This window comes from Diceros bicornis, chromosome 6 (assembly GCF_020826845.1).
Source record: "Diceros bicornis minor isolate mBicDic1 chromosome 6, mDicBic1.mat.cur, whole genome shotgun sequence".
NCBI classification, from domain to species: Eukaryota; Metazoa; Chordata; class Mammalia; order Perissodactyla; family Rhinocerotidae; genus Diceros; species Diceros bicornis.
The window spans coordinates 21,978,123-22,005,593 of record NC_080745.1 but is presented as its reverse complement, the minus strand read 5'-3'; the positions used below and the strand labels follow the sequence as shown (position 1 = coordinate 22,005,593).

At 39.1% G+C, this 27,471-nt stretch overlaps 1 protein-coding gene across 4 annotated transcripts in view; it reads right to left on the bottom strand.

Moving 5' to 3' along the window:
• The window catches only part of TARBP1 (TAR (HIV-1) RNA binding protein 1), a 91,104-nt gene that overhangs the window by 11,397 nt on the left and 52,236 nt on the right, over positions 1-27,471 (bottom strand). For all 4 annotated transcript variants that reach the window (XM_058542999.1, XM_058543001.1, XM_058543000.1 and 1 more), the window contains exons 18-24: positions 26,094-26,284; positions 25,836-25,907; positions 24,303-24,423; positions 17,779-17,889; positions 15,371-15,520; positions 9,834-9,920; positions 267-463 (exon numbers count right to left, since the gene is read on the bottom strand). In XM_058542999.1, coding sequence (XP_058398982.1) covers positions 267-463; positions 9,834-9,920; positions 15,371-15,520; positions 17,779-17,889; positions 24,303-24,423; positions 25,836-25,907; positions 26,094-26,284 — 929 coding nt within the window. The remainder of the gene's footprint in view (positions 1-266; positions 464-9,833; positions 9,921-15,370; positions 15,521-17,778; positions 17,890-24,302; positions 24,424-25,835; positions 25,908-26,093; positions 26,285-27,471) is intronic.

Here is a 27,471-nt window from a genome sequence, read left to right as displayed (position 1 = left end):
TGTTGAAGACAAACAGCTAAAGGTATGTAAAAGATTATAAAACAAAGGCTCAAGGAGAAAAAAGCAATGAAAGGTCAAGATGGAGCTGACAACAATGAGAAGTGCATTAAACTGTACATCAAACAGTGAACTGCTTGAACTGCCTTATCCGGGCTCTGTGGGCTCCAGCATGATGGAATATGAGATGCTAAAAAGACTGGGGCATCCTGGATGTCTTCTCTGTGAGCTCTACTGGAAGTAGAGTGAAGGGTACAAGGTGTACTTACCCTGCTCCGTGCATGTTCTCCACTTGATTAAGACTGGATTCAATAACAGAAGTCAGAGCACCAAATTCTTCAACATGCATCGTTTTACACATGCCCCAGATTTTCTTAAGAGCAAGTAATGCATACAGTCGAATACTAAAATTGTGATTGAAGCACCACTGTAGTACAATAATAAGGGCTTGCTTCAGAATTAGTTTCTGAAAAGAAATGGGAAAAATTCTTCAAATGTAAACATGGACCAATTTACCCTTGATTGTATAAGTAAAACCAAGGTATACAAATGATAAAAATGCTACATAGTAAATCTTATTTCACTGGTTTTGCATTAGCCGGGCTTCTCATTCTTCCTTCTCAGATAAATTAGATGCACTGGCGTTAGCAATTTCCTCAAGAAAGAAAATATCCTCCCAGCTCTTTGGTTTCATTTCTAATGCTGCAGTCCATTTTTTCCCATGCTCCAGTACCTAGGTTAACTTGGACACAGTGCTTTCATGCTCTCCATTATATAACCACAATGTTTTGAAAACAGCCTCCATCACTTATTACCTTACCTTGGGCTGAAAAAGTTAGAAACATTCTTTAAGAGCCCCACTTTTGGGGAACTTGAAAGTGCTTCTGAAGAAAAGTATCTCATAAAGTGCTGTTTTCCTCGTCTTTGATTCTGAACTACTGTTTTCCCTAATGGTGATTTGGGACCCACACAGCACTGAGTGGTGGCAGGAAAATTAAAAAGTGGGAAGAAAAGTAATAAAATAGTTCAAACTTCCCTGTAGTCTTCTCCTGTGAACTCACAGACTGTTCCCTCTTCACAGCCTGGAGATTTCATGCAATGAGAGTCCCTGATTTCTAAAACCACACAGTCCAACAGCTATTTTGAAAGGCAAAGGAAGTGACATACATTAACATGGAAACCAGATGGACTCAAACTTTTAATAAACTATCAGGAGCTACCTGGATGCTCCTACCAAATGGGTCATCTGTATATAAATGTTCACTGGGCTGCACCAGCCAAGAGTCTTACAGTTAGTTTCTCCTGACTGATTAAAAACAACCGTATTCACAGAAGAGTTTACCAATACAATAGCATGGTTAACAGCCCACTTCAATTTCCCAAAGTTTCTCGACGAAGGACAAAATACTGATATAAATAACCCTCTTTATTTCATTCCTTTATTCACCATGTCATCAACATTTATCAAAGGTCACTGTATTCAAGTGTTCAAGGTCATAGTGTTCAAGGACACTATTGGGAGATATATAAATATATATACACACACACATAACTATAACATACATACTACGATCCTATGTGATAAACAACTTTAACAAATATTGTCTGGAACTGGGGCAGGGTAAAGTGGAGTGTCTACTCAGATAGGGCCCATCTAAAAAGTTGACATGGGGAAGAACAATTTTTAAGAAGGACAAAGAAGGCTGAGGGACATACTAGATGCATACCTAAGAAAACCAGTAAATGAAGTATAGAGAAGAGAAAATATATTTACTTGGCTAGAAGGAAGACCAAAGAAAAATGTCAGGGGTAGAACAGAAAAATGGCAACTTCTGAATGATAAATGATTAAGTATTTAGTTCTAATCTAGAAGTTGAAAACCAAGGCAGGTTAACCAAGGCAACCAAAATATCATTAGAAGGTAATTTAAAAGTTAAAAAAGAGGGGCCAGTCCAGTGGTGTAGTGGTTAAGCTTGGCGCGCTCTGCTTCAGTGGCCCAGGGTTTACAGGTTTGGATCCTGGGCTTGGACTTATACCATTTGTCAAGCCATGCCGTGGCAGCGACCCACATACAAAAAAGAGGATGATTGGCACAGATGTTAGCTCAGGGCCAATCTTCCTCACCAAAATAAATAAATAAATAAATAAATAGAAATTTAAAAAGAGAAAAAAGGGAATGTGACTAATTACTAATATTATATAATCCTTTACAATTTTATGAAACACATGTGATAATATCTAAACATATATTATACTACTTATACAATTATGTACCACAGTGCTATGCACAGCATTTTATGTACATTGTTTTTAATATGCAAACTTAACAAGGTAGGTTTTATCATCCCTGATTCACATATTAGATAACTAACATGAAGATGTAAACATGAATAGTGTTAGTGAAAGGCTAGTCATCCCAAACATGACCTGCCCAAAAAAGGACTCTTGATTTCTCCCCACAACCTATGTGGGGCCTCACTTCCCATGTGCCCCGTCCCTTATTCTGTGCCAATCACTCTGACTTCCTTTGACCCGACAAGGCCATTCTCACCTAGGGCCTGCACTGCTGCTCCCTGGGGCTGGAAGGTCCCCCGGACCCTCGAGTGGCTTCCTCACCCACTTCTTTCAGGTACTTGTTCAAAACCACTTCCTTGGAAAAGTCTCCCCTGAACCCACTTTCTGAAATAGCAGTCCTGCCCCCGGCACCCAATCTGTAGCCCCTTATTCTGTTTTCCTTTTCTTCAAAGCCTGTATCAACAATGTTAATTTCTCTTTCTCCCCTACCAGAATGAAGGCAGAGACTTTGTTTTGTTCACTGCAGAATCCATAGGGCCTAGAATAACATACAAAGACACATAAGATGCACAGGATAAATATTAGAGTGAGGGGGAAGAAGGGAGGGAGGCAAAAAATCGAAATGACTTCTTCCAAAGTACCTCATCTGACAGGTGGCCAACTAAATTCACTACACATCCCATCTCCGTGGTCTTTGGTTATTATCCGAACATAAACTCCACTGGTTCTCTCTGTTCTCTTTTACCCTTCTCCCAAAAGAATATATGCTTCCTCTCCTCTGGCCCGAGATCACACTGCTCTCCCCTCCCTTCTAACCTTTCCACTGTACCTTTCAGAGCTCTCATCCCATGACAAGTTCTTTAATATCTCTGTAACCTTTCTTTCCCATCCTCCTATAAGAGGGTCTGCACCCTTTCCAATCTTCAATGTGACTTCTAGACCATTACTTCTCCACCATCATGTAAAAAACCACGACCTGCCATTCTAATGCCCATGCCATTTTATGACATTGTCATAAAACCTGTAACGTTTTTTTTCTAAAATCTTAAAATCAAGTATTCCAATTTCTGACCCAAAGTATTTATCTACAGTCTATCTCCTGGTGACCCCACCTCTTTCTCTCATGTACTCCTCATGTATCACTGCAGTGGAATTCATCAAAGTCACAACCTCCTTGTTGCTAAACACTATGGATTAACCCTTTATCTTTCTTGACCTCACCAGGGTACTCGACTCTCTCGGCCTTTCTCTCCTTGAAAAGGTCTCTTCCTGTGACATCAGAACACCACATAAGGTTGTCCTCCCAGCCCTCTTGCTGTTCCTTCTCGATCTGTTCCTCTCCTATCCTTTAACTGCTGGTGTTCCCCTGGGTTCTGTCCCTGGCTTCCTTATTTTCTTAGGCTGCACTCTGTGGGTGACCTCATCCATTTCCATGGCTTCCGTCCATTCAAGGTTCCCAAACTTGTGGGCCACAGGTACTTTTCTTCTTTTAACTGAAATTGTTATTGGGATAACTGTAGACTCACATGCAGCTGTGAGAAAAAAGACAGGGATCCCTGTGCCCCTTGTACACTTTGTCCAATTTCCCTAATGGTAACATTTGGCAAATTATAGCACAATATCCCAACCAGGACGTTGACACTGTTCAATCCACTGATATAATCCCTATTTCCCCACTTTTACTCATTTGTGTATTTGTGTGTGGAGGGGATGTTTGTATTAAGTCCTATACAATTTTATCACATATGTAGGTTCGTCAGGACACCACCACAGTCAGGACATGGAACAGTAACAACACCCAAGGTCCTTTTATAACCACACACACCTCCTTCCCACGCTCCTCTCCCCCATAGCCACTTTTTGTATGACTGGCACAGTGTTTTGAAAAATATTTGAATTTTAATCTGTCAGAGTTTAGCTGCAGAAACACAACCTGGCTAGTTAGGCAGAAATGGATCTTTATTGCAGAATCATTGGAAACACTAAAGGAACAGGCTCTCAGCTCTCAGTTGAGCTGTCAGGAGCTACACCACTGAACCAGGCCCCCACCCTTCTCCTTCTATGATCAAGAAATCTCAACCAGGAAGCTGCAGCTGGTGCCGCCAGATCCCACACCATGCTGTGCCTACCATAATTCACACAAGCAAAGCAATGAGCTGCACCCTGCTTCTGAGTGTTCACAAAGCTAAGACACTAGGACCTCAGCCAACAAATAGGACCTCAGCCTCAGAAAAAACAAATACCTCCATGACTCGGCTTGTCAGCAGAGGCTCACTTCTGCCTTCCAAGTCCTGTGCAAATGCATATTACCTGAAGCCCTAGCTGCAAGAATGTTTTAAAAATAGAAGTTTTAGTTTTCCGGGCTCTGCAGCCCCAGGCTCACCAGAGAGGGTGTGATGAAAGCTGAACCACGGCTCCGGTATATCTTCAGCAGTACCAGAGCTCCCTGTCATTTGCAGTCCCTCCATGCCCTCCTAGGTACACTAACTGGCAGCACTCATTGATGCCACGTGCCTGGCCCTTTAAGACATCCGAGTTGTGATCCCTAAAATGAGGACAACACCCAAGTTGTACTTCCTATCAGGCATCCTTCTTGAGCTCCAGACCCCCATATCCAACTGCTCCCTCACAAGTCCATGTGGACATCACACAGGTAACAAATTCAAAATTCTATCCTTATTCATCACCATATCCCCCAGTCTGTTCCTCCTCCTATGTTCTCCAATTCATCAAAGGCACCCCAACCCTGGTGGCCCAAGTCACCTCCCCGTTTTGCATCTGTCCCATCTAATCCATCACCAAGTTCTGGTGTTCTCTCTACCACATACCTGTCATATCTCTCTGCTTGCCATCTCCCTCCCACCACCGCAGGGCAGTTCACCGTGAAAGCACTCGCAGATCACCACTACAGCTTCCTAACTGGTCTGCCCATTTCCAGTTTTGCCCCCACACGACCAGTTCTACACACTGCATTCACAATACGCAGATCTGATCATGTCATGTTTCTGCTTAAAACTCTGCAGCATTGTCCCAATGCCCTTTGGATAAAGTCCAAATTCCTCATACACAGAGCATACACTTACTATGTCACATGCCATGGTTGAGCTGTTGAAAGTGGAGTTTTAAAAATATTAATTCACTTGACCAAGTTTATAAACCAAGTAGGAGGTAAAGCTAAGATTTGAACCCAGGTCTGTCTGGCTCTAAGGCTCATTCTCCCAAGCACTGTGCTAACCTCCTTGACGTGCTTTACAAAAGCCCTTCATGAGCTAGACCCCACTCACTCTCCAGCCTCACACTCTATTCTCCACCTCTAACCAAACTAACGTCTTCCACATCCTTGACTGTGCCAAGTATCCTTCCACCTAGCCTGCTAACTCTTCCCTGTTCTGTAGGTCTTTGTACTGAACTGGAAGGCTTCCCTGTGGACCCAACACTGAGAGGTCTCTGCTAGGTGCTCCCACAGCATTCTTTACTTCCCCCACTAGAGCACACATGTTGGTCTGCACCACCCTCTGGAAAGATCTGTCTTGCTTTCCCCCTGTATCTCCACAGTTTAGCCTAGTGCTTAGTAACAGTAAGCACTAAAAAATATTTGGAATGAATGAATGAATGAAATGGAAACCTTGATCCCAAACTCTGACAGGCATAAAGAAGGACCAAAGATGATTCAGAGAGGGCAGAAACTAGCATTCCTTGAGTACATGGCACTTGCATGTTATTTAATCTTTACAATAATCTTTTGAAGTAGGCAGTCTTTTTGTTTTTTTTGTGAGGAAGACCAGCTCCGAGCCAACATCCATTGCCAATCCTTTTCCCCTTTTCTCCCCCAAAGCCCCAGCAGACAGCTGCATGCCACAGTTGCACATCCTTCCAGCTGCTGTACGTGGGATGCGGCCTCAGCATGACCGGAGAAGTGGTGCGTCGGTGCGCGCCCGGGATCCGAACCCAGGCCGCCAGTAGGAGAGCGCGTGCACCCAACGGCTAAGCCATGGGGCTGGCCCTGAAGTAGGCAGTCTTATGTCCACTTCATGTAACAGGAAAACTGAAGGAATAAAGTCCAGTGTCCTGCCCTGGGCTACAGGGCCCAGCCTTCTCCTTCAAATTTCTCACCACTCTTCTACAACCTTAACCCTCAGTCCACGCTCTCTTTAGATTTCCTTAGTTTTTGCTAACGCCCTTTTCCTGTTCGGGGATCCTATCCAGGATGCCACATTACATTTAGGTGTTGGTCCCCTCAGCCTCCTCTGGGCTGGGGCAGTTTCTCAAACTTTGTTTTTAATGACCTGGACAGTTTTGAAGAGCAGTGGTCAGGTATTTTGTAAAATGTCCCTCGAGTGGGATTTGGGTGATGTTTTTCTCATGATTTGACTGGGCTTATGGTGTTTTGGGAGGGGCAGAGGTAAAGAGTTATTTTCATCACATAATGTCAAGGGTACATACTATCAATATGTCTTATCACTGTCACAGCTTTCTCCATGGTAACATTACTCTTTTCCCCCTTTCCACAGTCTCCTGTTTGGAAGGATGTCACTAGCGCAGCCTGCACTTAAGGAGTGGGGGTTATGCTCCCCTGCTTGAGGGTGAAGTGTCTACACAAATCATCTGGAATTCTGCACAGGAGATTTGTCATCTCTCCCATTTACTTATTTATTCAATCATTTATTTATATCAGTATGGACTCATGGATATTTATTTTATACTTTGGGTTGTAATTCAGTATTACTTTATTTTGTGGCTCAAATTGTTTCAGCTTTAGCTGCTGGGAGCTCTTTCAGTCATCTCCTGTGTCCCTTTGCATACCCATCGCACATCAGTATGTGTGTGTGTGTGTGTGTGTGGGTTGGTGGGTAGGTGGGTGGGTGTGTGTGTGTGTGTGTAAAGCATTTTCTTACTTTCTGATACTACAAGATGCTCCACACTTACCTTGTATATTTTCTGCTCCAGTTCTAAAATCATCCATTTCTCCAAAGAGCCCTGGCTCCTTGTATTAGAGAATATTAGAGATCTGGGAGCTAGGTATATATTACTTGTAAGTGAGAAAAACCCCACTATAATTCTCAGTAGGGAATACAATTCTTCTGAGAATCCTACACTCAAACCTGTTGGTATTGCCTGTAATCGTCTGCCTGGCCAAGGCTGGGATACACCACCTTTTAGTTCTTAAACAACGCTTCTACTTACATCAGTGTAAAAACTTCTGCTGCTGAATAATAGGAAAGCTACCTCACTGTATTTGCTGACAAGGTTTGCATACACTGAACAAGCTGACAGCATAATACATGACTATGAGCACAGTTAAGAAAGGGTTTTTCTCTCTTTTCTTTTAATTTCCATGGAACATTTAGTGCTCTCACCTCTGTCCTGTTTGACAATAGTTTTGAATCTGATCTATTCAACACATCTCATATACAGGTTAAGTAACAAAGTACAGTAATCCTCACTTAATCCAGGGTTTCACTTTCCGCAATTCAAAAATATTAAATGGAAAATTCCAGAAATAAACCATTCATAAGTTTTAAATTGCACGCCATTCTGAGTAGTTTGATAAAATCTTGCTCCGTCCCGCCCAGGACATAAATCATTCCTTTGTCCAGCAGATCCACACTATATATGCCACCCGCCCATTAGTCACTTAATAGCCGTCTCAGTGATCAGATTGACTGTGGTGGTATTGCAGTGCCTGTGTTCAAGTAACCCGTATTTTACTTAATAATGGCCCCAAAGCGTAAGAATAGTGATACTGGCAATTCAGATATGCCAAAGAGAAACCGTCAAGTGATTCCTTTAAGTGAAAAGGTGCAAGTTCTCAGCTTAATAAGAAAAGAAAAAAAATCGTATGCTGAGGTTGCTAAGATTTACGGTAACTTTTATTATAGTATATTGTTATAATTGTTCTATTTTATTATTAGTTATTGTTGTTAATCTCTTACTGTGCCTAATTTATAAATGAAACTTTATCATGGGTATGTATAGGAAAAAACATAGTATGTACATAGGGTTTGGTACTATCCCCAGTTTCAGGAATCCACTGGGGGACTTGGAATGTATCCCCTAAGGGGAGATAAGGAGGGACTACTGTAACACACTCTGATGAAAAATGAGAAGTCTTAAATGACTGTTTCCAAGAAGGCTTTGAACAAAAACTCATTTATCAAGTAACAATGGACTTGACAAATTGGAAATGAAGAGATTAACAAAGTAAACTAGTTTGGTCTTTACTTAGGTATCTCAATTTAGATTTTTTTTTTTTAGCAGATGTTGAAATTGTGATTATTCTATTCCACTAATCAGCATTCCTTTCTTTGGATGTTTTGAAAATAAAAAATAAACCTAAATTGTATAATATACAGCAAGTACAATAAGGGATTAATGGAAAAATAACATGTTATTTATACCAGATCTAACATGGACTTCTAAGATGAATGCATTTTCAGAACTTGTCTAAACTGTTGAGCCATTTCATCCACCCTGCAATAGTAGAGTTTCTGGTCTATCTTACCTTTCTCAATAGATTGTAAGCAAATCTCTTTGCTGTACATGTTTAAAATAGAAAGATCTAACATTTGATTTGTCTGATGTTAGAGCTTTCTTGATCTCACCAGAAGGCGTTAACACAAGTTTTCACATAACTTTAACTAACACACTGCCTTCTGGCTAACAGACACTGAAAGACATCATCAATTTTAATATATTATGATTTTAGAGGTTAAAATGTGGTGGGGAGAAAGGTCTAAGGATTGATGAAATAGGTTAACTAATAAATTTGATTGTTATCACTATTTAAAGACAAGAACACTCTGAAAAATTCTAGGAATGCTTTTTTCCTCCTATATTTTTATTTCACTCTCAACACTGAACAACACTTCTTATTTCATATATTAGGTGTTCTCCTAGAGTTTACAACATATCAGTACTTTCTTCTCTGTAGATTCAATAACACAGAATCTTGCTCTACATCCTACTGGCAGGTTTTCCTAAAATTCTTCACAGTTGCCATAGTGATTAACCAGAATTAGCTAAGATGTCTACTTATCTGTGTGGTAAACCACCACTGAAATTGCTCTAAACCCAAGAAAAAACTGGCCTTCACACTCCAGATGATGACAGTCATTTCATATCAACCTTCAATTACCCACAGTTTTTAAAACCCCAACTATAAGTTCCTTTACACAAGCATTTGTTTAATAATTACGTCAGTCGAGGAACAGTTAAATGCAATTAGGGAAGCCCTATTTTAAAAAATCTTATATAAATACTTGTATAAAATTAAGAATCATATCATTAAAAATTGCCCATTGATTAGTGTACAGATTTAGTATGTACTCAGGCATACCCCAGTGTGTATGTGTGCAAGTGGGTAATACCCTACTGTGTATTTGTGTCTGAGTATATGTGCACATTAGGGAGTAGTTGAAGGGAAGGGGAGAAATTGCAAAAAACACAAGGAATACTCTACATTTAAAAAAATTAGTATAAATATATTAAATTCTATTTTGATAGTCAAGTTTAAACTCTTCTTACAGACGATTTAAACTCACCTTTTCTGGAATATTTTGAGTAATAATGTCCAAATGTGACAAAACTGATAAAAATGTACAAATGCTTGTTTTCAAGTTTTCTTCACCCTGAAAAAAGATCAGATAAACAAAATAGTCACTCAAGGCTTATTGTGAGCCTGTGTGCATGCAGGTACAGTGCTGGACACTGGGGACCAGGATGTGGGGCAGTCTCTTCCCCAGTGCAGCCACAGCCTGGGTGGGGATATGGGACTAAAAGCAAAGAAAGGGAAGTTAACTTCCTAGAGCCAAATGTCAGCACGCACTACAATCAGCAGACACTACAAGGCACTAATTTACCTGTGAAGTAAGTGGTGGAGCCAAGGGCACACTCACTCCAGAAGAGGCGAGGCCTTTAGGATGAGGAGGCCAGGAGAAGAGAAGGGGAAGGCACAGGGGAGCAGGTATGAGAGAGAAAAGGGGAAGAATGAATAAGATGAACAAAGACACAGAGGCAAAGGCAGCGAGACTGAAGAGACCAGTGTGGCAGGGGAGTGGCTGAGACAAGGCTCAAAAATTCAACGGGATCTCGTAGATGACTTTAAAAAGCCATGATAAATAGCTACATAAGAGTGTTAAACTGAAATTTAGAAACCTTCCCAATAACAGCAATTTGGAATAACACGTTATTTTTGTGATAATAAACTGACGGACACCAGAGAGATTGGAAAGACTACAGACACTACAGTTCAGTAACTGCTCCAAAAGGCAAATCAGATGATTATTCCTTCCTATATCTAGTAGTTACTGAATGTCTCCTCTGTGACAGGTACTGTGCCAGAAACAGGGGAAACAAAAATAGATAAGGTCCCTGCTTCATGGAGCTTAGAGTCTAGTGGGGAGCAAAGACATAAATCAGACAATAAATTAAAATTCCAATTATAAAAGTACTATTTATATGCTACAAAAACCCATAAGGGAATAGAAACTACTCAAGGAGGTAACTTCCTTTAAGAAATGACACAAATGACATATGAACTGGAATCTGGAGGAAGAGAAGCAGTTATGTAGATAAAGAGGAGAAAGCAGACCATTTCAGGTAGAGGGCACGGCCTGTGCAATGGCCTGGGAGCAAAAGGACCTGTGATGAGTATGAAAGATAAGAAAAGGTCAGGTGGTACACAGTCACGTCAGCAGTCCCCAGTGAACTGTGTGTCCTGGGATCCATGCCCTAATGCAGGCCCCTCCCACATCGGGAGGCTTGGTCGTGCCATCTGCTTTGGCCAGTGGGTAAGAGATGCTGGGTAAGCACATGCACATCGACACGTGTCCTCCTGGAATGCTCAGTCTTGGAACTCTGAGCCACCACAGAAAGATGTCCGGCTACCCTGCTGGAGACATGCATAGAGGGTGACGCTCGGCCACCATAGCTGTTCCCACTGCTGCAGGTGAGGTGACAAACATGTGAGTGAAGAAGCCATTTGGAGGTCCCAGCCCCAGTGGACCCACATAGAGCAGAACTGCCCAGCCAGGCCCAGTCAACCAAGAATCATGAAAAATACTAAAACGTTGTTTACACCACTGGGTTCTGGAGTGTTCTAGCAATAGAACACTGAGACAATCAGTATGACTAAAGTGTAGAAGTGGGAGCGTGGTATACAAGGGACTGGAGAAGGAGGAAGGCATAAGATCACATAAGACCCGCAGGCCATTTTGAAGACTCTTGGTCTTTATTCGGAGAACAGTGTTTTACCTAAATGGATAACCTGATCAAATTTTCATTTTGAAAGACCTGCTCTGGTTTCAGTGTGGGGAACAGATTGAAATGGAGGTAAGAGTGGATGTAGGTGGCCCAGTGAGGGAAGCACTGCAATGGATGACAGTAGCTTGGACCAAGATATAATGGTAGGGATGAAAGACAGATAACTGAGAAATATTAAAGAGGTAAGATCAACAGGATCTGGTCATGAATCAGATATGAAACATGAAAAGTGTCAAGGTTTCTGGTGTGTGCAACTCTATAGATAGATGGTGGTGCTGTTCACAATCGTAGGAAGAAGACTGGGGAAAAAATAAGGCACTTGACGTTAGACATCCAAGTTTTAGATGACTTATCAATACTCAAGGAGAATATCTAGAGCAGGGGTCAGCAAACTCTTTCTGTAAAGGACCAAACAATAAAGAAAAATATGGCGTTGCGGGCCATATAGTCTCTGTTGCACCTGCAACTCTTTTATTTCAGTGCAAACATAGCGATAGACAGACAATATGCAGATGAATGGGCATGGCTGTGTTCCAATAAAACTTTGCCAGGATGAATTTGGCTGTAGTTTATTTAGCACTTAGGGGAAGATGTCTAGAATAGAAATATAAATTAGTGAGTTATTCACATCAGATAATAAGTGAATCCATGAGTTAGAAAAAATTGACTATAAAACAAAGGGAAATTAATGAAAGAAGAAGGCCTAGGCTTGAGAAGCAATAACATTTAATAGCTAGAGAGGTAGAGAGGGAAAAGCCTGGAAAGGACAAGAGGGAACAGAGGGGCAGGAAGACCAGGAAAGTGTGTCACTGAACCAAGAACAAAGAAGTCGTCAGCAGCGTGGATGGGGCTGGGAGAAGTAAGAGGAGGCTGACAACTGACTCTGGAATTAGTATCTTCTGAGAAGTGACTGAGCCGGAAGAGTGGATTGAAGGGTAGGTGGGGATGTGGAAAAAAATGGAACAAGGAACACGGATACCTCTTTCAGGAAGTCTGACTATTACGTGGTAGCAAGATAGGGTGATTATAGGAGGGGGATGAGAAGTTCAGTGTAAATATCCATAAACGGTGGATGAGACTTGAGCATATTTAAAAGCCAATGGAAACCATTTGGTTAGGAAGGAGAGACTGAGTACAGAAGAAAGATTGATAGCAAAGGGTTCCTAAGAAGGCAGAAAGGAGGAGCCAAAGAACACGCAGAAGAATTATCTTGAACAGAAGGTTCAGGTCCTTTACGGTAAAAGGAGGGAAGAAGTCTCAAAGGGATAGGGACATAGGCAGATTTGTATGACTGCTGGTGAGAAGATAAAGGTATTCCTATGTGATGACTTTTGTTTTCCCTAAAAAATAAAAGTTAAGGTCATCTGCTTCCAATAAAGGAGAAAAAAGGTGTAATGGATATTTGCCCTTTTTTGGGTATCTATCCTGAATCCCCTCCCAAGTTTAGGGAATTCTCCCACTTTATAGGTCTTGTGGGAAGCTGAAAATGTCCAATATTCATCTTTCCTTCCTCCTTGCAGCTAAAGAAAAGGCACCCGACCTGGACCCAGAGACACCTACTCTGAATGCTGAATTGAGAACTCGTATCCTACAGAGGTAGAGCCCACCTCCCTGCAGGTGGCAGAGGCAGCGGGTGGACAGTTGGCTATGGCCGCAGCACTGCTGTGATGGCACCACATGTCCAGTGGGGTAAAGCAATGTCCCCCGTGGGCTATGCCTGTGGCTGCAGTTCTGGAAGCTGTTGAGCCCTCCTTATTCCTGCCTCCTTTCCAAGCCTGATTCTGCAGCTTCCTGAGCATTCTTTAAGCTACCTGACTCCCTCCTCTCCACCGCCTGTTTTAAGTCCCTTTTTGATTCAATTAGCAAAAGTTGTTTTATTTGCTTAAAATAAAAAACCTTGACTGGTGTCCATAAGAAAAGATTTGAGAGAATATACCAGGTCTGAAAGCTCTTTATGAAAAGTGAGAGACTGAGCTAAGTAGAAAAACTTAACAGAACTGCTGGCATGACTGGGGATACATGAGAGTCAGGAAGTCTCAGAAGACACCAGAGCCAACCTGCCTTTTGTGAGAATCTCTGAGGCAGTCCTTACCCACTAGAGAGCAGGCAAAACAAACTAGGTTAATAAAGCAACAGATCCGAGAAGCAATCCAAGGAAAAATGACGGAATATTTTTCTTAATTACATGGATGTGAAGAGGAGAAGGAAGAGACAGAAGAGGAACCTTGGAATAGTGAAAAAGAATGTGGCTTTTGAAATTAAACAGACATTTGAATTACAGGTTTGTCATTTCTTAGTGGTGTGATGAATTCCCTAATCTCTCTGAACTTCAGTTTCTTCAGAAGTAAAATTTAAAAACTCCAAGCTATCTTTTAGGATTATCGTCAGAATGATGTTGCCACTGCCTATTGTGACACCAGGTTTCCAGCTAGGAGACTGGAGAATGAAGGACAACAGAAAGGGAAGTCAATTTTAGGGGAAAGACACTATCATCGATTTGGTTCCATATGGAATGAAGTTTGAAGTGATCATGTGAGCATGCCTAGTAGATGGCTGGAGATGCAGTGAACCAGCAGAGACGAGGTTTACAGAGCCAAGGGAGCACAGCAAGAGAAGCAGAAGGGCTAAACAATGATTCTTAAGATAAAACCAAACGTAAGGGTTGGGAGAAAGAAAGGAAAACATGAAAGAAATAGAGAAGTAATCACATTAACAGGAAGGGAACTATAAAGTACACAGCAGTGCACAATCAGCTGTGGAGAAAGCAACTGCCAACGTGAAAGGAAGGAAGATGAAGAACCAGAAAAGAAAAACGGCTGTCTGTAGCCACGTATGAAGTCCTCAATGTATGATTTCTGAAAATCACAGTGGTTTAAGTGGAGCAAGAGAAGAAGGCAAAGATCACTCATTCTCAAAGTTTAATAGTAAAGAAAGGAGACACTAGGACGATGGCCGGGCAGAGGAAAAGTCAATAGAGTAAGAGTGAAGAATTCAGAGTAAAGTCCCAAAAGGAAATACAAATAAGAACATCCAGATAGATGTGAAAAAGAGAACAGCAATTTCTTCCCCTGAAATAGAAAGGAAAAACAGAAAAAACAGATACTTTGAGGAAGGTGTCTCCATTTTCACACAAAGTAGAAGGCAAGGTCATTTATTAAGAAAGAGCAGGGAGAATCTGGGAATCAACAGAACTGATGTTTAGAAACAATTCCTTATTTGTCAGGAGGCCTGCAACTGTAAACTCTATCACTAATCTTAGTATCAATGCCTTAAAAATGATTTTCAAGATGTATAAAACATTGAGGATGGGCAGTTAGAGGTATGGACGAGGGTACAGCTCAAAGAACAGAAATGAATTGATATTTGTTTTCAGCTGGGTAATAAGGGGTACCTTCTAGTCTCTCTACTTTGGTTATGTTTGAAATTTTCCCACTAAAACATTCTTTACAATGTGAGGAATGCATTTAATTCCTCATCCTTCTGATTTCTAAGATCAAACAAAGACATTACTTGGTAAATAAGAAAATAGAAGGCACCTATTTCCCTTACTTCTTAATAACAAAAGCCTTTTCCATCTTTTTTTGTTGGAATAGAAGAGCTCTCAAATAAAAACTATGATGTATTCAAGATAAATGCCAGAGATTTCTGTCTCCTAAATTAATTTGAATCTTGCAAAACGCAACTTAGGATGTGAATACACTGGAGACAGGGCAATCGACACTCAAAAAACAACTATTAAAGTGCAACAAATCTCCCAGCATAGCCAAAATCTCTTCTTAATTTAACAAAATATAAAAAAAAAATCTTCTTTACTTACATAAGAAAAACAATCCCAGAACTTCGGAAGAAATTGAGGGAATTTATGAAGAATCAATATAATAATCCATTCTATAAAATATTTTATGGATGCTTGATTATTGATGAAACCAGCCTGGAAAATCTTGTCAATAATTCTATTCAAGAAATTCTGAGAAAAATAAAGTTCACAAATTAAACTGTTATGTTATGGTTATTAATTTTTTTAAATTTATTTTTATTGAGATATAATTAACATATAACATTGTATAAATTTAAGGTGTACAACATGTTGATTTGATACATTTACATATCACAATATGATGACCACCGCAGCATTAGCCTCTATCTAGCATGTCACATAGTTATCATTTCTGTTTTTTGTGGGAACAATTAATATCTAGTCTCTTAGCAACTTTGAAAATTGTAATTAATTTTAATTTAAAAAAGTCACCATTAAAAAAACCAGCTTAAGGTTTTATTGGAATTATTGAATCAAAACTCTCCAAGCAATGACCCTAAAACCTGTTGATTGAAATATAATGATGAGGTACTTTTACCGAGTACTGTACATTTTACTTGCACATCAATTCTATGAGGAAGGTTATTAGTCTCTGCATTTTTACAGGGAAAGGAAAAGATTTAGAAAAGTTAAATAACTTTCTCAAAGCCACATATCTAGTAAGTGGCAGAATTCAGATTCAAATCAAGATCTGCCAGGACTCCATGGGCTTAAACTTGGACCGAGGATGACAGATGCCAGTCAGCAGAGGCAAACAAAACCAGGAGAGCAGGCCTGGGGCCTCTCGCGTTCTCTTCTTGGACTGCTCATCCTCTGTCTGTAGAGCCTCCTCAGTTCTTCTCACCAAGACCCTGAACTCCAAAATCATCCTCCCTCGCCCTACCCTTCTCTTCAAAATTGTACTTCTGTCTGGGTAACTGAGCATATCTAAGCAGCAGTTAAAAACAACATCTCCTCATATAAGCATATAAAAAAATAATATTTATTATGTATATTTCTTTATTTTAAAGAAGATCTATCTTAAGAGAATTTCTAATTGGTAGAAGAGGGGCAGAAAAGCTCATTTTAAGCCCCCAAGAGAGTGTTGTAAAGTGGAGCATGAACTTAGGTTGGACTTGGTTTTGAATTCCATCTCCACCTTCTCCAGCTGTGTTACCTTACAGGCAGGTCAGCCACTCTGAACTGCAGTGCCCCTATGTAAAATGGGAATATTTATGGCCTGCCTTCAAAGACTGTTATCAAGGTTAAATTAAACCGTAAGATATAACAAGTTGACATTCTTAGCAGTGACTGTTCCATAACAGATATGCTAGTTTTCTTCTTCCTCACAGGCCCTGCCTACTCTGACACTCCCCTCACGCCCTCCAATATTATCCCTCTCTCCGGGGGGCCTTTGATCCTAAAAAAAAATTCATCTTTATGCTTAATGAAATATAATATATCCAATATTTTAAAAATCAAATACTATTAAAAGGCCTGTGATGAAAATCAGCAGCCCCCACCACACATCCACCACCACTACTCCCCAGAAGGAACTCTTTTAGCTATTTCCTCTTCCATTTCTTCACACAGTTTGTTTGGATAACTTATATACTTAGAGTTACTGAAATATTTATCTCTCACAGATATAAGGCTTCATAAAATGGTATTTAAAAAGAGTTTTGATATGTTTTAAAAATTATCTCGAACATTTAAAAGAAGGTGAGGAGGACAGTAGGAATTTTGCATTCAAAAATGCTTTTAAAAAATCCATGAGATATGCCATCACTTTCTCATAATGATGACCCATTTTCTTAACAGGAATATTAAGCAAAGATGATTACAGAAATCAGATGGAAAGTCCACTCACCTGCTCCTTGTCTCTTCAGGGAAGAGAAAAGGTAACTTTGGATAAAGAGACTCTGTTGTAACAGAGAGATCTTCGCCTTTGCTTAGCTGGTTTATATGGCCATGTTATTCATGAAATTAAGGGTAAGAAAATCAACCCTGGGAAATGACAATCCCATCCTAAATGATGCAATTTGCATGGTTTCTAGAGTACATAGATAATCCAAAACCATAACACTCCAAAACAGCTGTAGAAAATTAGGAGTTAACCTATTTACATTTTCTAATCAAATGGCGTATAAAACTTGAACCAGTTAAAATATTACATTAGTATATAGATGGAAAAACTATTCAATAAGGCCATGTAAACCAGCTTCCAATTTATTTCTACAATACCTAATTGCCTTAATATTCTTTCTGTTAAAAAAAATTTCTGAACTAACTTCAATTTTAAGAACTGAAGTATAAATTTTGAGCAGATTACTTTCTCAATTTTAAAATAGCACATGACAGTTTCTACTAAATAGCTTATTCATATGAAAACATTATGCTTAAAGGTACAAATATAATATATATCATACCTGATCAAATCTGGGGAAAAGTACAAGCAGAGTCTGCCATATTCGGTTTTTCACTCTGTGTTGTTGAGAATTCACATAGTATCGAGTTCTAGACTTGGACACCAATTCATCCTGCAGAGTGGGGGGATCAATATTAAATTACCTACTGAATTTTTCATTAATGAAAACAAAATCAATGACAATTTCAAATATAAAAGTTTTAAACTGGGCACAGGAGCCTATTATCCTCCAAAAGGCAGAAAGGAGGATACAAAAGACACTTTCTTATTATGATACTTTTTTTAGTTTCCTTTCAAAACAATGAGTTCAGTTGCTTTTGTTTAACTTATTCACTTTTAAAATTAGAAAAGGAACCATAAAACTGTATGCAGTACAAAACGTATTTGGAAATACACTTCTATTTCTTTGTGGCCAATTAAGGGGGAGATAGGGAGTCACAGGGGTGAGAAGAGACTGAGGTATGTGACATATACATAATGCACTAACATAGGCACTTCTCATTTCATGCCCCTTTGTCTTGTGTAAGTTTGGAATAATGGTATCTTCGATTTGATATAAACACCTAAGACAGGAGCACCACAGTAAACGGACAGTGCAATGCCATCACTAGACACAGGAAAATGGGAGCGCCAAGCCTTTCTACATTAGCAGAGCTCTACAATGGTCGTGCTGTCTAAATTCAGCCAATTGCCAGGATGACTTCTGTTACGTAACTACTAGGGCTTCAGCTGCTAAGTTAAGATCGCACTAAAGAGTGTATTAACATGTTCAGATGTCTTAAAGATGAAAACGTTATCCACCATCTCCAAAACCATTTTTTCATCTAAGTAGACCATCCTCATCTACTTTGTAAATTCTGTGATCTTGCTTCTTCCAAATCCCTTTCTATGTGTTTGAATGTGTATAAAATTTTATGACAATAGCTAAGTTAATATAGATTTTAATGACGCCTAACAATGATTAATATCTCATAACCTCCTCTATTATCATTATTTCTTTTGGGAAATTTTCTTTTGATATAGGCGTTTTAGGTTTCATGTAGTGCTCAGCCTCAATGCAGCTAAAAACGGAACCATCACTAAGGTAGATCACACATGTGTTCACACATGCTTCAGGAGAAGCACCTTCACTCCAATAAACGTGCCATCAGGGCCTCACGTGAGTCACTGTCCTCACTTGGAAGTGCTAAAATGCCCTTTTCAGCTCAAAATTTCCTGTCCTTTTACTTATTAAACTCAATGTACTCTTTATTCAGAAAGATCTTTCTTTCTCTGCTAGTCTATCAACCTCTCTAGTTTCATGTACCTCCTGACCCAACCTGGACCCCAAGAATAATCTCTACAGTAGTATCTTCAAGAACTCATTCATTTCTTTTCACTCAAACCCATTTGCAAATTCCCTACTTCTGAATCAACCCAGTGGTCTTAAATTCTCTGATCCTGCTTTCAAGTTGCCAGGCACTGCTGAAGAAAAGAAAAATCACCTGCCCCAACTGACTTCATTAAAAATATATATTATAGCTTCAGCTGGGCCCCCACTGCTGCTAGACCAGTGGTTCTCAAACAGTGTTACAGAGCCACCTTGAGGGCTCGTTAAAACACAGGTTGCTGGGCCCCACCCCAGAGTTTCTGATTCAGTAGACTGGGGATGGGACTAGGAATTTGCATTTCTAACAAGTTCCCTGGTGATGCTGATGCTGCTGCTGGGTGAGAGACGACACTTTAAGAATTAGTGTGATGGATAATCATTTTGCTTTTTTCAAGTTTCTTCCTATTCCTATTTCCACAAGAATTAAAAATCTTTACTAGTTTCCTCAAGGCTTTAACCCAATCCATTTTCTTACTTCGACCATATGATCTTTCGTCCTATTTCAACAATCTTCCTGATTCAACTTTCTCTACCTTCAACCTTCTCTCTTCCATGTATCAGAGGAAGAAAGGTCCTTATATTCCTTTAAGAGATTTATCAAACCTATATTTAAAAAGTACAATTCCTGCCTTTATTTGCAGATTTGCTCAACCTTCAATCTACTGTAAACTGGCCCTACCCCAACATGCTTCTGAAAACACTCAGAAATTCCCAACAGCTTTTTCTCTGTTGGCTCCCTAGCTGCTCTCCTTGGACACCCTTGATAAGTCTCTCTGCCAATGGCCACCTGAAAGGCAGCTTAGGGTGGAAAAGAATAGGCTCTGAGTTTGAATTCATGTTCTGAGATTCAAATTTATAATCGTGAACAAATTAATAGAGGTCTGGATGACAATTTTCTATAGACAAGATCATTCAATGAAACAAATTAAGGCAACTAGCAACACCAGACATTTCTTCCCTACCCTTATCCAATTCTGGTTTTTTTCCTACTTCCCTGACCTCTCTATTTCATGACCTTTTTCTGGTTCTTTTTCCTACCAATATACTTCAAACACTGGTGCTTCCTAAATTCCCATTCTTGGCCGCCTCCTATGGTCTTGTCCACATTCATGGTTTCAACCATCACTGGGTATGGTGGCTTCTGTTTCTTTCCTAAATACCATATTCCTAACTGCCTATTACTGGTAATTTCACATGGAAGCCCAAAAGCAACTCAAATTTAATATATCCAAAACTAAATTATGCTCTCAAATTTTCTCTTTCACGTGGCCAAAATTGGGGCAATTTGAGCATTAACAATAATAACTACACTGGATTGAAACACGTCAATTATACTTAAACTAAAAAATGAAAAACAAAAAAATTCACTGACCACCTTTTGAAGACACTCGGAAGCCAATGAATTATTTTGAAAACTGATAAATAATAGGAAAAAAGCTAGCATTCGTCCTGCCTTTCCTATACGAAATATACCTCAGGATATCCAAATATTTTATATTTGGATATAGAAGTATTTCAGCTAATAAATGAAAAAGGAATAATAGGATTAGGGTATCACCATTTTGCAACACCTAAAAAATTAATCCAGCTAGAAAATCATCAATTATTAACATCACAAAAGGAGAGACAACCAAACATTACAGACCTCCTGATGGATGTACACTCTTCCCTCACCCTCCCCAACCCCATCCCCCCGCCAAAAATCAAGCCTAAATCTGATCAAGGCTCTAGATCTAAATATCATCTTACAGAAAATAAGGGGTCAGAAGAACACATTCAAGGACACCATGAAAATTCGAACAGCAAAATCCAGACTGTGGAAGTCTCTATAAGATAAAAACAATCTGCTTTCTTCAAAAATACATTTCAAGTTAAAAAAACAAAAAAAACAGGTGGGGAATCTATAGATTAAGAGCCATTAGAGACATCTCAACAACTGCAGTATATGGACTTTATTTGGGTCATATTTCAAACAAAGAAACAGTGAAAAAAATGTAAAACAATCAGGTAAATTTAAACGTTGATTGTATATTTGGTAATACTAAGGAATCATGGATTTAGGTGTGAAATGGTATTGTAGTTATGGCTAAAAAAAAAAAAGAATTCTTATCTTTTTGAAATACATACTGAAATAGTTACAGATGAAATCGATGTCTAGGATTTGCTTCAAAATAATGTGTGTTGGGGGGAATGTCAGGGATAGATAACAAGCCTGTCCATAAGTTGATAACTGTGGAGACTGGGCCATGAATTGATAACTCTTTTTTTTGTGTGTGTGAGGAAGATCAGCCCTGAGCTAACATCCAATGCCAATCCTCTTTTTTTTTTGCTGAGGAAGATCGGCCCTGGGCTAACATCCGTGCCCGTCTTCCTCTACTTTATATGGGACGCCGGCACAGCGTGGCTTGACAAACGGTGTGTTGGTGTGCGCCCGGGATCTGAACCTGCGAATCCCGGGCTGCCGAAACAGAGCGCGCGCACTTAACCACTGCGCCACCAGGTCGGCTCCTGAACTGATAACTTTTTTAAAAAGCTACTTTTATAAAATGTTTGAAACTTTTCAATAAAAAGTAAACAAAACAACTACCTGCATTTACCTCAACAAAGCCTAAAGAATTGGAAGAATGAAAAGAAGAAAGCAAAGGCCAGATGCTCAGGTAGTTGCTCACCTACTATGTGACCAGGTCACCACCAACCCTAAGCCAAGCAGTGGTGGCACCACACATTCATACTATTGCTTTCCAAAGCAGAACTTCCACAGTGCCAAGCAATCCTTTAATATCTCCCCAATCAGGAACCTCTTCATTTCCTCCAAGTTCATTGTACATTCAGCCATGCATTCAAAACTGAGTATCTAACGTAGGTACTGATGACATAGCAGGGAATAACTCCTACCCTCTGTAGTTTCTGCACTTTAGTGGGAAAGACCAACTTGTAAACATTACCATATATTAATTCTAACTGAGGTAACTGCTCTAACTTTAACCTTCACTTCATTTTTCAAACTCCAACCGCATTTCTGCCTCTTTAGAAATGACCCTGCTTCCTGGCTCAGAAAAAAATACAGTGTCTCAGGCAAGAACTCCTTCAGGCATGCCCTTCCTTTATACAAACTTACCACCACCCTCCCTTCTTCTTTTCTCCATATCAGAAGATGAGGCGTCATTCCTAACGTTAACTTACCCACTCTGCTCTGGATACAATCCTTTTCCACTTTCTCTAGGATTATTCTTTTATTTTTCTTTATTTTCAAATTCCCTTTTTTAATTTATTACTTGCCCTGCTCAAATTTTCCTCATCTTCAAAAAACAAATCCTTGGCCTAAGCAAGTTTCTAATATAGAACTTTTCTGTCTTTGCTTTTTCATTTCTTAAATAAAGCTTATCCTTCTATTAGACATTAGAGCCAATCTAGCCTATTCAAGGATTTTTTTAAAAATATAATTCAAGTATCATAAAAATCACCATTTTAAACTGTCCAATTCAGTGTGTTTTGGTATATTCACAGAGTTGTGCAATCATCACCATTATGTAATTCCAGAACATTTTCATAATCCCAAAAAGAAATCCTGTGCCCATTAGCAATCGCTTTCCAATCTCTCCTATCCTCAACCCCTGGCAACCACTAATCTATTTCTGTCTCTATAGATTTGCCTATTCTGGACATTTCATATAAATGGAATCACACAATATGTGGTCCTTTATGATTGGCTTCTTTCACTTAGCATGTTTTCAAGGTTCAGCAATACTTGTTATTTTCAGTTTGTTTATTTGTTTTTAATAGCTATTCTCATGGACGTGAGGTGGCTATTCAAGGATTTTGCCTATGTGACTACTGCTGGCCTCTCCACTGTTATCATTTTCTCCTCTCTATTGGATCACTTCCTTCAACATACAACAAGCTCTGATTATCTCCTATCTTTAAAAAGCTTCTAGCCCATGCCCCCTCCAGGCACCATCCATGTACTCCTTCTCTTTCAGAGCAAACTCCTCAATAGTGCTTATACTCCCTGTCTCCACTTGCTCAATAACTATTTTCTCCTCAACTCCTTCTATGTAGGTTCTAATTCTCACCATTCCACTAAAAGGTCTTTTGTAGAGGTGAGTAATGACAGCCTTCTTGCTGAATCTAAGGGCCAATGGGCAGCCTCCTTTTCCTCCATACCTGCAGGCAGCACTTTCCTCATTTGGCCTCTGGACACCATCCTCTCCTGGTATTCTCCCCTCTTACTGACAATTTACCCAGAGTTCAGCCCAATGTCACCTTTGGAGAGGCCCTCTCTGACCTTCTATCTAAATAGCTACCACTCCTCCTTATTCTGCTTTACTTTTCTTCAAAACACCCTTATATTTATACATCAATATACATGATAATACATATTTGTGTTCTATCTGGAGTATCCTGCTACTTTAAATTCTACTCATCCTTCAGGAAACCAGTAAAACACTATTTCCTCTGACATATCTCCCCTGACTCCAACAGTGCAAAGGATGGAGTTTTTGCATAAAAAATACTTCCTAGGTTTTACATAACTAAAGCTGATCTGCTACCTTCAGAAAACAAACGTATGGTGAACACTGCTATTTCAATACAGGTGACTTGGTCTGTGGTCATCGGTTACATCCCAGGGTCCAAACCAGAGGGTGGAAAGCAGACCAAGCACTCCATCTATCTCAGCTTCAAATTCAGAAGTGAGCATTATGTTTGACTTTACCCCTTTCTATCTTCTCCCCATATTTGTTAATCCATTCTGCAGTCAGTGTGATGTTCATTTACAAATGATTTTGCAGACTCAAAAAAATCAATTCTTCACATTATGCCACTTTCTAAATTTTGAGCTTTTTATTCCATTTCTTACATAAAACAATATATGGATATATCACTCTAAACATAACTGGTTTTGACTGGTACTGGAAAATACAGAGTGAAGTTTAGATAGTACAGGGAAAGTACTATTGTTCCCTAAAACCAAATTTGAGTTGGACAGTTACTAACCAAGATTTAACTAAAAATATGGAACATAAAACCTCATGTTTTTTTCTTGATAAAAAATATTTAGAAATACATATTCTGTCAACATAAAGAGCATATGTTGGATTTTGACTTGTTAATATACAAAAACAAAGATACTTTAAAGTAAAATAAAACATATTTACTTTATCTAATAACTTGATTGCAAGATCTTCCATAAACAGCTTATGAGACATATTCGAGCCGTCTAATAAACACAGGAATTTGACAGCACAAATTCTCACATAATGGTCCTCTCTTTTAGTACTAAAAAATATAAAATGATAGACTATGTTAATACATTTTCAAAATAGAAAAATATGTCAAAATTAGTTTCAAAATATAACAAATATCAAAACTTTCCAAATTTTTCTAAAATTAAGTATGTTCATACCTAAGGACAATGCTTTTTAATTCAGGATAGACAGAAGATAACAAATGAATATATCAAAAGGCGAGCCTGTACAGAAAGTCTGAACCAGCACAAATTCACCCAGACTTCTGTGATGTGTGTTGAAAAACAATGCACACACTACTGAGGCTAGGTTAATACTATCATATCTGTGGACAAAACAGCTCATAGCTCATGAAACTATTCCCGAAAGAGGGCCATAGACCTCTCTGTTTACTCAGGGGCAAGAACACGCATCAAACATCTCAGCGCCTCATCTTTGCCACATTCTATAAGAGCACGCTTTCTAAGTGACGGGCAAACTCAGGAAGCACCATGTGCTCTAAGCATTCCAGCATTTTCAGTACCCAAATGTGGAAAGATAAATTAAGTGAAATTGTTACTAAATATTTCCAAAGTTCATTATAACTGTTATAATGTGAATAAAAGTCATTTTAATTTAACAAGACATTTGTCTAGCAGAAATTATTTTAGAACCATCAACTAAAAAATTTCACTTTTATTGCTACACTAAACCAGCCAAGAAAACAAAAAGATCAATGAAAATAATTAACAATGAAAAATGTATATACTTAATGAAGAGTGGCAGATGATTTAAAACACAGCTATGACTCTCAGAATAATAAACACTGTGTGATAACTACACAATTATCATTTGTTGTCCTAAACTCTAAAATCAAAGTGAACAACACAATACTATTTAGTATCTTCTTTATAAACACACACACCCACATTTTTAAAAACTATGTGAAAAAATAAAACTTTAAAAAAAACTATTTGACATGCTTCAAAAAAAACTAATTCAGTGGTTAGATAAAAACAGTCTTATCCCAGATATCAAAACTTTAGGGCCTGTTCCAAGAGTGATTATATTTTTGTGTGTGGCATATTGACTTGTTAAATGGTGAATTTTAGTCAAAAAGAGAATAAAATGTGTGTGCTGATAATCACCCCTTCACCGAAAAAAAGAAGAGGGATAGGGATTTTATGTTCCCTATGGTCATTTCCTTATTTATGCTGCACTCTGCACTAAAATTTTTTTTAAAGTTTATCAAATTTTAGTAAATAGGGACAGACCTGAAGAAAATATATTAGCAAGGGAATATAATTTCTAACATACTTTTGAAGACTCATTCAACATCTTATAATAGGTTAGATATCACTAGTAAACATTTACTAAATTTAACTAATACAGAATGACTCCCATATGATGTTACATTTTGAATATTTGAATTATGTCAAGACATGGAAAATCCACCATACTTACTTCTCAATAACAACGTTTGCCGCACAATCATGTCCAAGATTTTCTATGAAGGTCTGTACATCCTGAATAAGTCTTTCCATAAAAACATGTGACAAAAAACAACAGATTTTAGACAGAAAAAAAATTAAAGCCCCAAATTTAAAGTTAACTAATACTTTATATTCTTCCAATTGAAAGCCTCAAAACAAAGACATAATTCTACCTGACAGGTACTTAATACTGTAATTTATGACAGGTTGAAATAATGGCATCTTTTACCTTTGATCACGCCTAAACACAGTTCCAAATATACAAGCCTCAAGGACAAGTTCACTATAATTTTTAGCACTTGATAAAGATTCTTGGGACACATTTGAAGCAGAAACTATCCAAGATCGGCAGCAATAACTTATCAGCATATTGAAGACTCCAGTTTTTATAGCTGACATTTCAATGATCTTGTACATAATCTGAAATGAAATACAATGGTCATTTAATCTTTGACCAATTTAATTAAAAAAAATTAATGTTGTTAAAAACTGTTACTTGAATGGCTTCAAATGATAGTTTCAACATAACCATGAATAGAGTCTAAAAAATTAAAAATTCTTTATTGTTAGAATTTTGCATGATGATCAATAATCACAGAATGCTAATTTTTCATTTCTTAATAATAAAAATAAATACAATTTTACTGCTGGTGATATTCACCCAGAACTCTCCAAGAGAAACAACTGCCCAAAGTAATGGAATGAAAGGGAAGAAAGCACCTCGCCCTTTACATTTTCACTTTCCTTCCACCAGTGGCCTCCCTTTCCCTGAGGCAGCAAAGACCACTGTCTCTAAGCCTGTGCTGTGGGCAGAAAAGGACTGAGAGGCAGTGCAGGACAGCAGGGTAATAAAGGATTATACGTCCACTTCCCCCTCTGGATACGGAGGCACACATGAATTCCTAGGCATGATGTCATTCCATCATGTCATGTTCCCTACTGTGCATCAGTGGTTGTAAACACAATGCCTCCAGACACCAGAGAGACCTTGGGATAGGTTATATTCAGGGAAATATTTCCCACACAAGAAAAGCAACAGTATAAGTGCAAGGACAAATGACCCCTGATGTTTGCCTGCAGTATCCAGGAAAAATCGAGGAATGGTTGTGGAGGGGAGAAGGGGACAGGGCATGCCCTATCTAGACGGGCCAGGTGACTGTTGTCCTGTAGGAATGACGAGTGTTGCCAGATCATCCAGTTTCCCAAGATTACAAGAGAAGGGGAAATACAGATTTTCATGCAAATTTCCCAATTCTTAAAAGCTGGCAACTAATTCAAAATTTTAAACACTATATGAACCAAATCAAATATGTATGTGAGGCAGATGTGGTTCATGGACTACGGTTTTGCACCTACTCTTTTTTTTTTTTGTGAGGAAGATCAGCCCTGAGCTAACATCCATGCTAATCCTTCTCTTTTTGCTGAGGAAGACCGGCTCTGAGCTAACATCTATTGCCAATCCTCCTCCTTTTTCTCCCCAAAGCCCCAGTAGATAGTTGTATGTCATAGTTGCACATCCTTCTAGTTGCTGTATGTGGGACGCGGCCTCAGCATGGCCGGAGAAGCGGTGCGTCGGTGCGCGCCCGGGATCCGAACCCGGGCCGCCA